General features: G+C 36.0%; 1 protein-coding gene across 1 annotated transcript in view; it reads left to right on the top strand.

Moving 5' to 3' along the window:
* Nucleotides 1-324: 324 nt before the first annotated feature.
* LOC139691219 (unconventional myosin-Ib-like) overlaps nt 325-18,580 on the top strand; it is a 65,278-nt gene continuing 47,022 nt past the window's right edge. Inside the window, exons 1-8 of the mRNA XM_071588964.1 lie at nt 325-342; nt 1,049-1,112; nt 4,317-4,330; nt 8,992-9,076; nt 11,217-11,323; nt 12,737-12,884; nt 15,194-15,421; nt 16,632-16,909. Coding sequence (XP_071445065.1) covers nt 325-342; nt 1,049-1,112; nt 4,317-4,330; nt 8,992-9,076; nt 11,217-11,323; nt 12,737-12,884; nt 15,194-15,421; nt 16,632-16,909 — 942 coding nt within the window. The remainder of the gene's footprint in view (nt 343-1,048; nt 1,113-4,316; nt 4,331-8,991; nt 9,077-11,216; nt 11,324-12,736; nt 12,885-15,193; nt 15,422-16,631; nt 16,910-18,580) is intronic.

Genomic DNA, 18,580 nt, shown 5'->3' with positions numbered 1-18,580 from the left:
ACGTATTTTCTTATTATATCTTCAGCTTAATTTTTTTAAGGTAAGCTAACTTATAATCAAATTAATAGTAGCCATTAGGCATAGATGGCTAGCAACTATTAATTTGCAGTCACTCCAAAAGATTACATATTCGTTTAACATGTTACAAAATTGATGGCTAATAACTATCTATCCTCAGTTGATATGTTAATGTGGGTATAAATATTCACACAATTATAGATTGCTATTACTAACTTCTACCCTTTTTCAAATGGATCATCATGGTGTAAAAAGTTGGAAGAAAAACAAAGCTCTTGGTGTAGTTTTGACAGTCCTGAATCAAAAATGGAATGCAAACAAAGGGTGAATATAGAGGCAAATCGATCAGGTTTTTATGTGATGGGTGAATATTACACAAGATAATAATAATAATACAAGAGATGGGCACATAAGTTAAAGTTGTGCTTATCCATCAAGGGCACCGGCGACATGTTTTCTCTGTGGCCTTTTGGGAGCCATGACCACCACTTGAGTGGATGTGCGGGTTGCTGTAAACATGAGATATATATTTCCATGCATGTGAAATGAGAATATAAAATGCATTTAATTTAGGACATTATTGAGCCTTTTGGTCTGCACATTTAGCAGGCATCATTTCTCTCCCTGGTGAGCACATCATCGAATGTCCATTCTCACAATTCTGTCTGCTGATTGGCTACACTGCACGGGTTCAGGGCTTGAAGTCACTCCCACTCCTCCTTTAGCTGGAGGGAAGATGCTGAGAATGATTGAACTGCACAGCGGCACATGATTAAAAATCTGAGGAAAATCTTTAAAATAGAATTTTGGATGCTTAGTGATGGGTAATATTTTTTAAATAACATTTTAAGAAAAATCAGAGCAATACCTTGCTTTACACATTTTAAATTATTTAATTTTATGAAGGTGTACATCAAATTCTCTCAGTATGAAATGATGTCTGTCATGTCTCATTGAGGATATGGTTCATTTTAGTTTTGTAATAATGATGTTGTTTGGATAAAATGTTGATGGAGATTTTTTTTTGCAGGGAAAGTGCCTAGATGTAGAGTTTGACTTTAAGGGAGAGCCTTTAGGTGGGACGGTAACGAATTGTAAGTATATATCTGAGTTTTGAAATACAGTGTTTGTGAAAGTTAAAATAGAGTATGTACAACCAAATATGTGTTATATCAACTCTCAGAATTTAAGGATGATGATGCCTTTATTTATATTTATCATTGAAAAAGCATCAATAATTCTCTGCTCAGGAATACTCGTAGCTGAGTCCTAGTAGAAGTTGCTTCTCACAAAGTATAAGCATGCTAATTCGAGTATTCTGAAAGGAGCTAGCTGTCTCTCTTAAGTTTTCTGAATTGTGGTGCATGGATGATTAAAAAAATAGACGTGCTCTTTAGTTATTCTCAATATAAAAAATCATAATGTACAAATCCAAAAAAAAATGAAAAGGAAGTTATATCCATGTCATCGTTAAAAGGATTGACTTCTTACCCCTACCCACAGAAGTGTCTCAATCACTCGTCCTCATGCATTCACATTTCTTCACTTTGCTAAATTTTTCATTGAGTGAAAATTGTTTTTTCACATATTAGCCTACGAGGTCACTTAGTGAGTCAAAACTGAGTGTATTTTTAAATGCACAATTATAGAACTATACACCTTCCATTGAAAATGCCTGCCTCCAAATGAAAATTTTTGTAATCATGCAATATTTTTTATTTTTCTTAATTTAAAAGGATAGTCAAGAGCAGAATACACTCATTTTTCTACATATTTTGAATTGAACATTTTATGAAATATGAATTTTAAAAACCTTTAGATAAACCCAAGTCTTTTTATAGCTTCCTTTCGAATTTTAACTAAAACCATTTAGTCCATATTAGTTCACTTATGCTAATGAATCCACACAATTGTGTCAGTGATTTCATTTCTCACAAATGAGTTAATTTATCTTCAGTGATATCTTAACTTCTATAAACTACAAAAGAGTAGGAATATGTTGTTATTCCAAAGGTAGAATGGAATTGTATAAAAAAATATGTTTTTCAAAATTTTTAAGGCTTCTCCAGAAAGATATTCATACTTTTTATTAATACAATCTTATATTTGCATTGATTTGTGTGAGGCAGACTGCACAAGCTCCCCCTTGCAAATTTAAAAAAATTGTTGAATGGCATTTAGGTAAAGGTTCCCCTCTCAACACACATTAGTTTTTAGAGCCATGTCAAAATCTTATATTTTCATTATTTATTAATTGCAATAGTATTTAGTTGTTCTGTGGTTCCAAGTTTTCCCATCAACTGCACTGCCTGATTCAGTCCTGAGAATGAAAACTCCTTTCTTATCACCATCAGCAGCTTCTTCTTCGTTGAGTTTATTCATGAGCATGTTTTTTTTCATCAGATCCTCCGACAACTACTTCTATCTCTTTGCCTGTCTTCATCTTTGGTAGGAACTTCACCGTTACTATCTTAAACGGCATTGACATAAGCTCTGTGCTCATTTGAGTGGTCTCTTCCAGTTTTGTAACATACCTTTTTTTTGCATTAGGTTAGTTTTAATTTTTCATGTAGGTTTTTCAATCCTGATGTAGTTTTTCATGTACAAGCTATGCATAGCTCTCCCTTCTACTCCAGTATCTATTTCCCTGATACCAATTATTTCTCAAATTATTGTCCTTTCTTATTTATTCAATATCTATTTTTAATTGACTAAATTTGACTATTACAAGTTACAATTAGTTAGAATAGTTTGTAAGATTGTTGCTTATTTTGGGGTTTTGTCATAATGTCTTGAGAGGAATCTGAAATCATGCTGTCAAGGTTTGTGGAATGATGGGCCAAAAGGTGATCTAAACTATTTCTTTTCTGAATTGCCTCAAAGATGTCTAAACCTTGTAAAACACTGAAGGGGTCCAGCAAAGCTCTAAGGGATAGAATACAGATACTAACATCCTTCCTAAATTCCACATTCCATCAGGCTTAGGCTGTTAAGGGTTGAGATTGGCATAGTGGCTAGCCCCCCCCACCTCAAGATCTAAATTGGAATCCTGGAGGTGACAGATATCCTAATCCCTTCTTGGTGCCATTTGGAAAACACTACAAGTGTAGTGGTTTCCCTTTCCATTGGATGAGAGTTTAAATTGCTGGCCTCTTGGTGCTTTTCATTAGGAGTAGGGTAATACTGATCCTGGGTGCCCACATCTCAGAACTACAAGTTTATTTACAATTCCTTTGAAGAGAATCTAAAATTTAATATAAAACTTTAAAATTTGCACATAATTTGTAATGTACACAAATAGCAACTTCTGCACCATTTATTACCATCAGCAGAACCCATGTGTGAAAATTACAAAGACTTTTGAACTAGCTCTAATTATAGCTTTGGGGAATAGCATCCAGGCTTCTCGCCACCCTTTCACCATTCCCTAAAAATTCTACCTCTACAAATTTACCCTCCTGCTCCTGGTGGCGCAAACGGTTTCAGCTGTTGGTGGTCCCCTTGATAAATGCTATGAAGGATGGTTTTTAAAATTATGAAAGTATGTTCCATAATAAGCGACCAGATTTCAGTTTTAACTTCAGGGCAGACTTTCTTGGGAAAGATGAAATTTGGAATCAGAGCCTTATATTACGTCCTCTGTTCAGATCAAGATCCACATTCCATTCCTTCCCATACATTCTGCCAGTAGTTGGGTTAGTTCTTCTTTTATCTCTTCTTCCCCAGACTCTTCTCTCCCATGTCCAACAATAGCTGCTATTATAAAATTATATTGCATGCATGAGCATATAAGTCATGAATTCACTGAAATATATCATTGGTGCTTCAAAATTACATATTCATAATTTTGTATTTAAAAAAATACATATTCTTGTAATATGAATCTTCCATTGATTCAATTGATATCCCTATGATGTGCGCTTGGCAATAAATGTAATCTTTTGGTAACTTGAATTTGCAAATGACCAATGAACTTCAATCTGCTCCTTTCATTCACATGAATGTGGTAAGAGAAAATCTTATGCCTTTCTGCGCCCGAAAATGTTGTATATCCACTGCAATTTGGCTCATTTGTACTCAGACAACTAATAATACTCACACAAAAATAAATATCAATGAAGAGTATACTATCTTGTGTTGTTTAAAATTTTAAATAATCTCTTATATGATGTAATTGTAATCAAAAAGCATTGTTGAGTAGCTTATGTTAACCTTTTTTTTACATTTCATGTGTTCATCACTATTTAATCTCTTCTGCTTGACTTTAAAATATTACTTCCTTTTTTTATTTCAATCAGACCTCCTGGAAAAGGTAAGTAGCGCATACCATTAATTTAAATCAGTGGCTGATTCTCAGCTCATAGACGGTTGATACTGATTGAAAAAACACACAATTTTATTCGAGAGATGGTTGAGGCTGATACTTTGTGGATATCCATTTGTAATGCACGAAGATAGAATCAAAAACTGCGTTTCTATGGGAAAGGAATTATTGTGTCAACAAGTTTTGCTCCACTGTTTCATCATCTGGACTGGTTACAAAAAGTATGCACTCGTATGTATATATATCGTCAATGGATGGCCTCAGTCAGGGGATGATCGGGAGGGAAGGGTGGAGGGAAACGGGTGGGTGTGATACGAGCAGAGAGAGCGTGACTGGGATGGGTGAGGGGAAGGGCTGGTGTGTGGCGGTCAGTCACTGAGTTCAGGGAGGGGGGTAGAGGTCATTAGTTTTTCTTGGGTGGTAATTGTGGCTGAATTTGTGTGTTTGATACTAGTCAACGCAATGATTTCTTTCCTGTAGAAACGCAAAGTCTTTGATTCTTTCTTCATGCGTTACACTATCTTATATTTATGAATGTGATACTATGAATGTTTTAAATGCTGTAGCCTGTGACAGGCTGCTTGAATTCAGCATTGACTTCATAAAAGATAACCAAGGACTGACATTTATGAGCTGTTTGCAAAAATTTGCAAGGTGAATGTGCTTAATACGAGGGTCATCCGGAAAGTAGTACCCGTTCGTGAAATAAAGACACAAAAGTAAATATTAACAAACATAAAAAATTTTATTTGAAAGAGGATACTTTAAACTACTTCTCAACATAATCTCCAAGCAAATTAAGGCATTTGTCATAACGTGTGACAAGTTTCTGTATTCCTGCTGCATAGTCCTTCGCCGCCAGCTCATTGAGATACGCGAGGGACCCATCTTGCACAAATTTTTGCATAATGCAGATGGTGTTTAACAATTTCATGAACAATTGTTCGAGAAACATTGGGAAAATGCTCACAGATGTCATCAATTGTGACGCGCCGATCGTTCCTCACGAATTCGTCAACTGAGCTCACCAGTTGGTCTGTAATGACAGACGGTCTCCCCGAACGCTCATCGTCGTGTGTGTTCCCCCTCCCCATGTTGAAGTTGCGACACCACCGCCGAACAGACGACTCGTCCATTACATTGTCTCCATACACCTCCTTTAATTGGCGATGAATATCACATGGGCGAACGTTTCTTGCATTGAAGAATTTAATCACTGCCCTCACTTCACAACTGGCGGCGTTCTCAATTTTTTTAAACATTGTAAACAATCACAGAAACAACACAGGCAATGCTAGCGTCACGCAACTTGGCTCAGAGAAGGCAGACAAGCCACTGAAGCTATCTGACCTCGTCCAGCGGCTACTCGCGTCGTCAGCACTTCATGCGGCACGAACGGGTACTACTTTCCGGATGACCCTCGTATATTAGGGCCATATTTTAACATTTACCCGATCAACTCATTGATTAATCTGATTTTAATTAATGTGCAAAAAGAGGTGAAGTACCAAAGTAACTATAATTCCATGTAAAAAAATTTCTAAATTTGGAATAGTCAAACAAGCATGCCTCTCAAATATGCTTCCGAATACAGGGAGACTGAGCCGCAATGTTAAGTTTCAAAACATGTTTGAGAGATGGCTGTTTTTCCAACTTATGTGCTTAATGGATGAGTATTTAGAATAAATAATTAGAATTGGACTACAATGCAACAATTTCAGAGTGTAAAAGTCATTCACCTTGACCTGGAGTCAAGGCAAATGATTTTTACACTCTGAAATTGTTGCACTGAAATGCATATTAACGGATGACTCCATTAAAAGTTACTGTTATGGCATCTCCTGCAGTTTCTTAGAATTGGACTAGTTAAGCATTGTTTTTTAATGTACTACTATGTAAATAACTGTTTTCTTTTAAGTCATATTATCTTCATTTTATGATAGCCTGTTGATAAGCATAGGCCTCCTTATTATTATAAACCATTGGAAGAGTATTAGAACATTTGAAATAACATTATTTGAGAAAGTAAATCATCCTCTGTAGTTGAGACTTGAGCGTGATCATCTTATTGGCAACAAATTTCACCCAATTGAATAAAAAGAGAATGGGGATTGCAGCAGTACCACTTGGGCTTCGTGTGATCGGGCTCGAGTTATGGCCGATGCACGTGAAATAGAAGTCTATTGAAGACCAATGAAAATAATCTGACAGATGTGATTGTTTGTTTTATCATTGTTGTGCCAGGCTATTAATGGATTCATGTGTACCTTAAAATAACATTTCAACTCCAGTGTAGAGGCAGGTTGAGCAAGATTTACTGATGTATAAGGAAAGCTATATAAGCTACCCATTGTAAATTTTCACTCTCTAAATATTTATCATTTTGATAGTTACTAGTCTATTATCCTATTATGGTGGTTAATGTGCCACTTATGCAAGTTTTTCCTAGTGATAATTGACAGGCATTTAACTTGATTTCGAGATATCCTTCTGAATAACCAACTTGCTAACACCCTACCTGTCCTGATTCTTCACAGTGCAGTTCCCCTGGACCTCTCCAACCATGTTTTCCACCTCTATTGGCTCTCGCAGCATAGCGCCCTCTCCCCCGACAAGGTACACAAAGGACCACTTCTTCTTAGTTCTCTCATGAAGTCAAATGTTTAAATGCCTTGTTCACTAGCTAAAAGTGAAAAAGTCAACGGGCGAGGATAATTATCAATCGCCCCGAAATGATAGATGATTCATAACGTAGCAAATATGCTGTAATGGAAAAATATTTGTCAAATGAAGGTCCTCACCTAAAATCAATGAAAATTTTAGTTTTTGAAATGAAAAGTTCACCCAGTTTTAGTCATTTTGAATCATGAGGTCATCAAATGATCTTTATCTCCATGAATTCATATTCTCCCATGAAGCAATTTGATGAACCAGGATACAGTCTAGAATCACCTGAGCTTTGAGATGGCTTTAATTTATTTTCCCACTCAAGTGCTTTAAGCAGTTTCCTAACTTGCTGACAATTGGATGACTCGGGTTCAAGTCCAGCTTTGGTAGATGATAGTCCTCTCCTCCTGTTGAATGTCTGTCTCATCAGAGGCAATAATTTCCTCGCCTCCCGGAATATTTCCTACACTCATGAGATTTCTGATGATTTTTTGACCAGATGTCTTTTTAAAAATGCATATTGTATCAAAACATTTTCAAAGTTAAAATGAGTGTTGAAGATTTCACTTATTGATTTATCATTTTTATTATTTCCCTGAAGTATATTGTTCAATGACTATGGCAATCATTGGGTTTTTTTGTCAATTTCTGATAACATGAGTGCTTTGAAAGTGGGTTTTGGATAATTATGTGACAGGATAAAATTATTTTATTGGAAAATTTATCTAGTTTCTCATTCCATTCTGTGGGACTATTTTTTTTTTGTGTGCATGCATTTTTTTACATGCATTTGACCTGATGCCTACTTACTAGTATTCCATGGTATGGTAAATTTTATGAAGTAGAAAAATATTTAATATTTGCTTTTATTTCTTTTACTGTCACAAGGAAGCTCAATTGTATCTCAGTTAATGGGAATAAATTTATAATATTATATTCCTACATGATAAGTAGTGATCAAATGGATGTTATCTCTGGGTGATGAGAAGCTGCATGAAAATCAATGATGTTTACCAAATATAGGGGTGACAAGAAAATGCTTTTTGTGAAAATGTCAAGAAAGTGGTGAGAGAGTTCAAAATTATCATGTCCCATCATGGTCTTGTGAATATTTACCAGAATGACTGTGATAGCTGTCAAGTGGATTGCAATCTTTTCACTCCCAAATGATATCCATTGTTCAAAATTTAATGTACTCACTGTGTAATCATGTAATATTGACATATCCCCCTGCAATCCCAAATATAAGCCAATGCCAGTAATCTTAGTATTGACCAGTCTGATGTATTAAAGTTAAATCTACCAACCGTAAAGTTGTGCAGGGTTGCCTTCCCTCAAACCTCAAGACTCCACCCTCTAATCGAACCAACTAACTCTCCCTCCCCCAAAAAATTGACCCACTCCTAACAAATGTATAATCTTTTAACTATTTTGTGTTGCTGTATTTTGAATGAACTTTATACTGAAAATTATCATTAATATAAAAGACAGCATAATTGTGTAAGGAGTCTCAATGTATTAGAAAATTAATGCTAGCAACAAGAAATTATTACTGTCCTGTAGCCATGTAAAATGTGGCCAGTCATAATTATTATTTTTCAATCACTTTGGTCAGTGTGGTAATATGTCCACAATTTTCTTTGATCCTGCAACATGATTTTGGGGCAATATTTTCTTCTTTGTCCCCACCCCCAAATTTGAATGACACAATTATTATCATGTCGCATGCCCCCATCCCCTTATGGTGGCACCTCTGCATAGTTGATGTGTGCACTTGAGTTTAAGTGTTGTCATGGTACCAAATACGAGTGTCCAAACATTTGCAAGGAAAGTATTGTTATCAGATGGAATAAAAAACTATTATCAAGCCAACCCTATGTATAGCATCTAGAAAACTGATTATTATTAATATAATTAAACAATATTATGATAAAATTTTATAATAACTCTTTTTAAATAATAGAATTTTTTGCTTTTTGCAGTCACGAGTAACAAAACAAGCACAGGGAGAAAGAAACTTCCACATTTTCTACCAACTGCTCACAGGTGCTGACATTCAATTGCTGAGTAAGTGAGGGCATTTGTCCATTCCCATAATTGAATTTAAAATCTAAGAATAAAGTTTCACATGGTTGTAATAACATTAGTCATAACATTGATTCCAATACCGTCCTCCCACCTTTTACATAAGGCTGGCGGTGTTTGTTTTAAGATGTGCACCAATCTGAATGATGCTCTCATGAGTGTCCACTTCCTCCCTCCCCAAAGATGATGCTCATGGGAATGCACACCAGCAGAGAGCACACCTCTCTGACTGATTGGACACTTGTAATTATAGTCCTTTGTGAGGCCACAACATTCTCAGCACTTGACCTCCCTAACATGTCTCTCCCCATTCTGCATTGCCCATGATACAAAGATCACCAATTTCATCTATTCTTAAATATTTGTAGCTCCTAACTTCTATCTATGTCTTTATTTACGACATGTCATTTCCATGATAATTTTTAATTCATAATTCAATAAATATTTTCTTAATATTTTTACAGCTATTTATAGACTGACTCCCTTATCTTAAAATGCTCTAAATCAAATGTAAATAAGATGGTACTAATGCCAATTGAAGCAGTGTACCCAGTCACTTGATTTGTATTAATAAGGAGCATTGCTTGAGAAGATTCATCAATGAAAATTTTTCTTGAGAGCAATTATTCACCCATTTGTTCAGTAAATTATGTGGGTGCCACATAAAAATTTTTCAAAATCAACCGATTAGATTATCAATGCTCTGCTGTAAGGTGCTCTGTGCATTCCTCTTTTTATCTCAATACCTGGGATGAAAACAGTTATTCTTATCAATATCTCCTCCACGTATCTCCTCACAAAACTGGTGTGTTTTATTTTATATAAACCAGTTGCCAATTTCCAATTATATTTCACCAATTTTTTCTGAGTCTATAATGCCCTGATAATCAGGCATTTTTTTCTCTTTCAATTTTTTTTGTCTTTTATGATGATGTGAATTTCAGTCACTTCATTATTATTACTGCATTTAGCAGCAATCTGATTTTTATCTCTGAATGGCATTCTCCAAAGAATGGACATAATCAGTTCCACTCTCTGAGAAGTAATTATGTAGATATACCTCATTCAGACATTGTCTTGGCACATCTGTGATGTGATAAGTATCTTCTGCGTGTCTTAGGAAAAGTATTAGTAATTATCATGGTTGAATTACGAGTATAAATATAAAATGCCTTGCCTTTATAAAATTATCTCAATACAAGAACTAAATTCCTAAGACATATTGACACTCCAGAACAAATAAACGAATTCTTTCATAAAATGAAATAAGTACAGGTATATTTCCTAATTAATCATCGTTAAAAATGTGTGGGACTTACTCCAGACTCTCAGAGCCCAGTATATGATGGCAGAGTGCCTGCTTTTAATCAGATGTAAGATTATACTTTGGGTACACTGGAATGATTATTAGATAAGGGCATATTCATCCAATTCGAGTGACCCAATGTGTATCCAGTAATAAAGTAATTTCAATTTTGCCCTCAAGAAAATAATGAACATTTTCAAATTCAGATATATTAGACTGGTAGAGAGGAAACAATGGGTCAAAATTACATTTTTTTTCCAAGTATCCAGCGTTTAAGGTCAGAAGATTTAGTGAGAAATGCAGTAAAAAGTGAAAAAAAAGGGTCGATATTTGTTGCTGGGCAAAAGTAATATAAGTTGCATGGGTTTATAGGTTAGAATTTTCGATTCTGCTTAACTAAGCAAAAATGCAAATGTATTTTGCATAAATTGAAAAAGCAGGGATGACCAAATCCTTCACTGGAGCAAACTCAATCAAATTCATTCATGCTAGTTATATCCATAGAAAATATTAATTATATGTTTTCTGTGTGGAAGATTATTTGTATTATCTGAGGTGTACCTGTCCGTCTGCCCTTTAAATCCTGATAAACTATTCCTGGCTAACAATCAGGTGTCCCAAGAACCGAACCACCAGAAAATGCATAGTTTTAAAATATGGTTGGCATTTTCACATCATATTCTGTAAAGGATCTCATTTTTTTAATGTTCTGTCTTTTGTGAAATGTTCAAATTCATATCATTGTCATTTGCTATCATTCTAGTGTATTATAAGATGATCATTCACACTTGACAATAGGTTTCTGCTCTCTTTTAGAATCGCTGAAACTTCAGAGGAATGTCGATAACTATGCCTTTCTTCACAGCAGCCGTGCCCTTCAGTTGGAAACAGTTGATGACCGAAGGGATTTCCAAGTAACCAAGGTATTTTATTTGAAATTTGTCACATTCCTTATTGGCTTATATTGCGTCTGTTGGTCTTGCAATAGTGAATGACCCTTCGTTTTATATCCGAGTCTGAGTTCATTCAGTCAATAGATAAGCCTGAGAATAAAGTTTTAAGTGTTAAAGCTGATTTTTTCATTTGATCATATATGTCCTGATAACCAACTGCACAGAAGGCTTCATATAATTGACCTCGTGGTAAACACATATTAACTAGCCCATTGTCTCAGCATATGAGGGGTGAAGTCACTATTTTTTTTCATGCATATTCAGAATGTTTTGTGATATATTAATTGTATTGAATTATTATAATTAAAAATAAATTTATAAAAATTGAACAATATTATTTCGCATGAGTTTCAATGTCAATAGTCTTAAGTTAATTTGTGTTGCATTAAATTTTACTGTATAATAAAATCTATTTTTCAATCAATCAATTAACTACAAACTCAATAAAATACAAAATGATATAATGCATAATAAATAATACAATTTTAAGTTTATCCTAAGCGCACGCATGCACAAACACACACACATATATATACATAGATGATTTCATCAAAGTAACATGGAAGTAATGAATAACTGATCTAAGCACTTTTCCACTTGATGAAATTTTTTTTTTATTTTACGACCGGGTTTCGATGTATTACATCATTATCAGGTCGATAATACATCAAAACCCGGTCGTAAAATAAAAAAAATGTTATCAAGTGGAAAAGTCCTTAGATCAGTTATTCATTATGATGGGCATCCACCACATCACGCCTGAAGCTACTCAATTTGTTAACACAGAAATGTTGAATAAAAAACTTGGACAGTAACAAACATTATAAGAACATATAAAAAGAACACTCACACGTTATTTCTTGAAAATTTTGATGGAAATCACCTCGTCTTTATCGGAAGAAACAGAAGCACTGACTCAGTTACTGAGTTAAGTTAGCTGTCCAAGTTTTATGTATATATATATATATATATATATATATATATACTACACATTCATTTATTAGTATATATATATGGGTTGTGGTAGTCCAGGGGGTAGAGTGTTGGACTACTGACCGGAGGGTCCCGGGTTCAACTCCCGGGCAAGGCATTCAGGGCACCTGCAGCTCCACCCAAGCTATGTGATTTTTTGGGTACCAGATCCTCCTGGGAAACCATAACCGGCACTGGGAAAGGAACTGGCCCCCCCTACCCTTATGTGTGAATTTCCCATGCCGTTGGGCTTAGTGCTGGGTGAACTCTACCATCACCTACTAAACCGACCTTCGGGTTGATTACTGTGTTTATGGTTTATATATATACACACACACATACGTATAAATGTCATAATGTTAATAATGATAATAATTTATTGTGAAAATTTTCTCTTGTTATTACTTCCAGAAGGCCCTTGAAACTCTTGGATTTACTCTTGAAGAAGTAATCAATGTCTTTCAAATTGTAGCCTGTGTACTTAAGCTAGGTAATATTGTTTTTATCCCTACAAACAACATTGATGGCACTGAGGGGTGTACAATTAGCAATGAATATGGTAAGTATTTCCCTATCCTATCATTTTAATAGCATAATTTCCTGTTTCTGTTCCCACATTTTGTTTTATTAGAATTTCTGAAATGTTAACAATACTTTTTAGTGGCTGCACTTTAACCAAACAAATTCAGTTTGCTTCAACTGCATGTGTTACTTCATGATTTCATTGCAAATCTTTGGGGGAAATCTCCATTCTTGTGCATTAACTTTGAGGATAACAACGAATGAAATAACTGGAAAATTATTTATTTTGAAAGGAATAAAAATGTCATGAAGAAATTGAAGAAAATTTTTTAAGTCAAATGCATTTTCATTAGTGTATGTTAACTCTGTTTGACTCCTAAGCATACAAAATTGGATGGAGCAATTTTGTGCTGGAAGCCCTTACTCATATGTCTTCAAACTGCAGAAAAGTTACCAATTATTTTTTTCATTATTCTTGTAAATATATGAAAAAATATTCATCACGCCAAAACATAACAGAGTTTAATATTGAAATAGTTGAAAACATGGCTCCTCCATACATGTAAGACAGAAAGTGTGGTACAATTCATGTCTGCTCTGATTTCAAACCATATACACATTCATTTTAATCCTTAGTGTACTCTTTGTAGCATTTCAATTTCAAATCCTCACTCAGTCATCCAAAAAGTATATTGAAATGTCTTATCATTTATGGAAAATTCTCTTTGAGGCTGTTTAATAAAGTATGGTTATAATTTTTTACTTCGTACTTCCCTCTAGTCATCCTCCCAAATATTGATGGTTCTTCTTAAAGCAGCCCCATATTGAATGATGTGCCCCCCTTGTTTCCTAGTCTTCAAAGATATGCTCCAAACCATTTTTGCAATACACATTGGTCCTTCAAAATAACCAAAGTAGCTTTATGCTTTCCATGATGGTATTTCTTCACATTGGGGAACAGGAATGGGAACTTTGCCTTTTTTCTGCCATTGGTGATGCCATAGGTTTCCACGCACAGCTTTGCTGTCAGGATCAAAATGGTGTAGCCCAGTTTCATCAGAAGTGATTATTTGAAAGAAGCTTGGTATCTTCCTTTGACATGAACTCCAACTCTGGACAACCCTCTGCACAAACATCCTGTTGTTTATGAATGAGCAGTCTTGGAACCCTCCACACACTAACAAGTCTCACTTGGACTTTTTCTGGTACCAATTTGAGAGTGGCCCCAATGAAATGTTCAGTGTTTCTGATTGTGCTCTTATGTGTATTTTATTTATCTGTTCTCTCAATGGAAGGAGTGATGTGAACGTTTACTTCCATGAGAGCAGTGACTGGAACTCCTGGTCCGTATTCCTTTGAAATCGATTGCCTACCATCTTTTGTAATTATAAACCATCTTCCAGACCCCCCTTATAGGGAGAAATAGACTTTCCCTCTATGCCTTCTGTAACATTGCATAGACCTCTGCCAGAGATTTGTTAAGGAGAAAGGAAAGTTTCAATGCAGCATACTGCTCATTGTGCACTCCCTCCTGAACTTACTTCAACTTGGAATGGCTGCCACCCGACTGGGCGCAAATCAATTAAATTGATGTCACATTGAGCTCACAATATATTAAATGCTTGCACTGTAAATCATGGGAATAAAAATCATTGATCATCACCCTTCATTGAACAGTCCTCAAAAATGAATGAATTAATCATTGTGATGTCACATTACTATAAAACTTAAATTAAACCAAGTAAGCATCATAGAATATGTTATTTAAAAAGGAGAAATTGAGGATTGCTCTAGTTTTGGGACTCATGTGGAATCATGAGTGTTCCTGAGACACACACAATCATCTAGAAAAATGTGCTAGGATATGAAACAGAGGGCCAGTATTGCTAAGTGATGGAGAAACACATTTTCAGGCACATACCACAAACAGCCATTGAATTATATCATTCGACTTAGCTTCAAAATAAGTTGCTAGAAAGATGCATACATCACATCCAGTTCATTTGAAATGAGGAAAAAATTAAGAACTAATTTTACTTTGATAGTAGCAGCATTATGTGTGTAATTTCAAAAATCCCTTAGGTATTAAACATTTCCCAAGTAAAGTTGATTAGATTGTGTTATTTAATGTGTCCTCTCAAATAAGAACTAGATATTAGTTGAATTAATGATATTTCACTAAAACACCTAAGAATAGTGGATGGGTTGAATAGTAACTTTTCTGCATGGAAGGGAGACTTGAAATAGGAAATTATGATTTGCCTCAAAAATTACTCCACCTTACTTACAAACACAAGCTTACGCTGAGTAGTGAGGAAGGATGCAACTCTTGGGTATTCCTTCCAGAGCTGTATGATGTTTGCCACCTCTTGGGTACAGAGTTTGGTGAGCTTAGTGGCACTCTGAAGCAACGCACAATGTCTGTGGTGGTTGGGCCGACGCCTCCACCCTCCTCAGGGACCAAAGCATGCTCAGGGGACGGGGAGAGGGGTTCCCCTCACCATCACCACCACCACCCTCCCCCTCACCTGCTCTCCAGGGCTCAGGGGACAGGTTGTGATGATTCGGAACGAGGTACGATCGCCATAATTCATTTCCCATCTTCTTGTTTTGTTCCTTTTCAATGTACTCATTTGCCGATTTTTATTCCTCTTTATTTATCTAGTCTCACTGCATGAACACTCTGAAATCAATCTGCTTGACAAATGTTTGGTAGTTAGTTTTTTTTAATATGATTTTTTTTGAAGATGTAAGTCAAGTATGCTTTGCTTAACTAAATTAACTCGTTACATATTTTACCATTGCTGATAATTTTAATTACATTTTCAAAGTTTCAGTATTTGCTGTTGTGAACATGGATTGTTGTTTGTTCGTTGTTCATTCTTAATTGTGTGATGTTTGTTTATGGACATGGAGTTTCTAAAGCTTGAACTGGATAATGATGTTAATTCTTGTCAGCAGAATGGTGTGTTTGATTTTCTGGCCGTTGTTACTAAATTGTTACAATATTGCCTTAATCTTGCGATGAAATATGATTGTGAATGTTTAGAGATGTGTAATTAATTGTTTGCACTCTCCAAATGGATGCACCATGAATTTCATCACATTTTTAAAGTTCCCATTTATTCATTCAAATTAATCTCTCTGATAGCATGTATCAAATGATTAAAATATTCATTTTTTTATTAATGTGTGTATGAAATGCCATACAAATTTTTTATGAAAAGCTTGAAGGTGTTTATAAATTTGTGCCAAGTATTCCTTGTCAAATGAGCTCTGCTCATAAGTTTTTTCCATTATGAAATTTACAGAGACAAAAATAAAACTGTACGTAAATCATACAATTGCACAACTATTTGAAATTGACCATCAGAGTAACTTAAAATTTCTACAATGTAATGAGGTAGCCAATGATCAGTAAGATTTTTGCAGTTTCATTTCATATTTTCTGTCAAGTTGTGCATGTTCAATTCCTATTTTACCAGTTATAGTCATTAATTTCACTATCTAAATCCCTCATGTGTGGTAATTTTGCAGATACTCATAATGAGATGCCTGTTACTCATAGGAGACAAAAAATTTCTTGATGGAAGTGATATTATGCTCAAATTCATGCGTTATTGGTCGATTTTTATGGCTCAATGTTTTATTAAAATGTAAAATTTCACTCATTATATTTTTTTTTGTTGAAGATAAAATTTAAAAACTGAAATCTCCAAGTTCATGAGCATTTTTGAGTATTATTTGCATTATATTGATTTTCTATCTCCTCTTCCCTCCTCAGAGGTGTATGAAGTGTGTGAGATAGTCGGTGCGGACCAAGGCCTAGTGAGTAGTATGCTGACATCAAGACGTCTTGGCAAAGAGTGCCATCATTCCCTCCATTCCCTCAGCCATCACCATGTGTCTGGACAGACTTCACAGCCGCAGCAGTTAGCTGATACCTCATTAATAGCAGACCTCAGTGCAGTGGAGGCAACCACATCCAGGGATTCCCTTTGCAAAACCCTTTATAGCCGTCTCTTTACGTGGCTCGTCAACCGTGTCAATGAAGGGACAAAGGTGGGTATTTCACTGCCGTGGATGGCCTTTTCAGTGCTCTGATTTGTTTGCTGCCTCCTGCACTTTGGCATGTGATTGTTTTTGATAGGGTATCCCTTTATCTAGCAAGAAATTTGGCTAATATGAAAAAAAAGGGTTGGTCTTTAATGATTTATGTGAACTAGTCTCCATTGCATAAAGTTATTATTCCTTATGAATCATGCATGACTTAGTAATCCAATAGTTAAAGCATTTAGGCACTCACTCGAAATTCCTGGTTTCAAAGTCAAGTGATGTCTTTGTGGTTCAAACCAACCCAAAGCTTAGTACTTTCTGGGAGCGAGATCATCTTTTGATGGTGATTTGAAGTGAGCGAGGCACTTGGAAGAGGGAGGTGATTTGTGGCCTGGAGAAGCAGTTGAGTGAGGTAGAGGGTTGATGTAGGCAGTTCTCTGGCTGTGTGCCATGTTTAATGCATTCGTTATTTTGTTGTGACTTGATACATGAAGCGAGATCGGGATAGTGCGGTGGCTAACGTACTGGCTTCCCACCCAGAGGGCCTGGGTTCGAATCCTGGTGGCAGCACGCATTTTACAGGGGTATCCCAATCCCTACTAGAGGTGCTTTGTGGAGAGCACTTTGAGTGAGTACGCTATTCATCAGATGGGATGTCAAACTGCAGACCCCTTGGTGCCTTTTAATAAGAGTAGGGTATAGGGGTAGGTGATGCTGGGTTTCTCTCCAATATTCCTCCTTTCCCATCCATCCTTAATGGTGCAAATTACCTCAGTTGTCAATTGCCCCCCCTAATAACTACGAGGGTCATCCGGAAAGTAGTACCCGTTCGTGAAATAAAAAGACAAAAGTAAATATTAACAAACATAAAAAATTTTATTTGAAAGAGGATACTTTAAACTACTTCTCAACATAATCTCCAAGCAAATTAAGGCATTTGTCATAACGTGTGACAAGTTTCTGTATTCCTGCTGCATAGTCCTTCGCCGCCAGCTCATTGAGATACGCGAGGGACCCATCTTGCACAAATTTTTGCATAATGCAGATGGTGTTTAACAATTTCATGAACAATTGTTCGAGAAACATTGGGAAAATGCTCACAGATGTCATCAATTGTGACGCGCCGATCGTTCCTCACGAATTCGTCAACTGAGCTCACCAGTTGGTCTGTAATGACAGACGGTCTCCCCGAATGCTCATCGTCGTGTGTGTTCCCCCTCCCCATGTTGAAGTTGCGACACCACCGCCGAACAGACGACTCGTCCATTACATTGTCTCCATACACCTCCTTTAATTGGCGATGAATATCACATGGGCGAACGTTTCTTGCATTGAGGAATTTAATCACTGCCCTCACTTCACAACTGGCGGCGTTCTCAATTTTTTTAAACATTGTAAACAATCACAGAAACAACACAGGCAATGCTAGCGTCACGCAACTTGGCTCAGAGAAGGCAGACAAGCCACTGAAGCTATCTGACCTCGTCCAGCGGCTACTCGCGTCGTCAGCACTTCATGCGGCACGAACGGGTACTACTTTCCGGATGACCCTCGTACTACTACTGCATTGATATATGAATGAAAACACATGATCACCAGAAACTCCGCCATCATTAGAATATATCAAGCAAACTTCTTTGTGCAAGAGAAATAAAAATTAATTCATCCTCTGTTTTC

Source organism: Hetaerina americana, unplaced genomic scaffold (assembly GCF_022747635.1).
Source record: "Hetaerina americana unplaced genomic scaffold, ioHetAmer1.1.p SCAF_300, whole genome shotgun sequence".
NCBI classification, from domain to species: Eukaryota; Metazoa; Arthropoda; class Insecta; order Odonata; family Calopterygidae; genus Hetaerina; species Hetaerina americana.
Note: the sequence above shows the minus strand (reverse complement) of the source record. Positions and strands in the feature narration are given on the sequence as shown.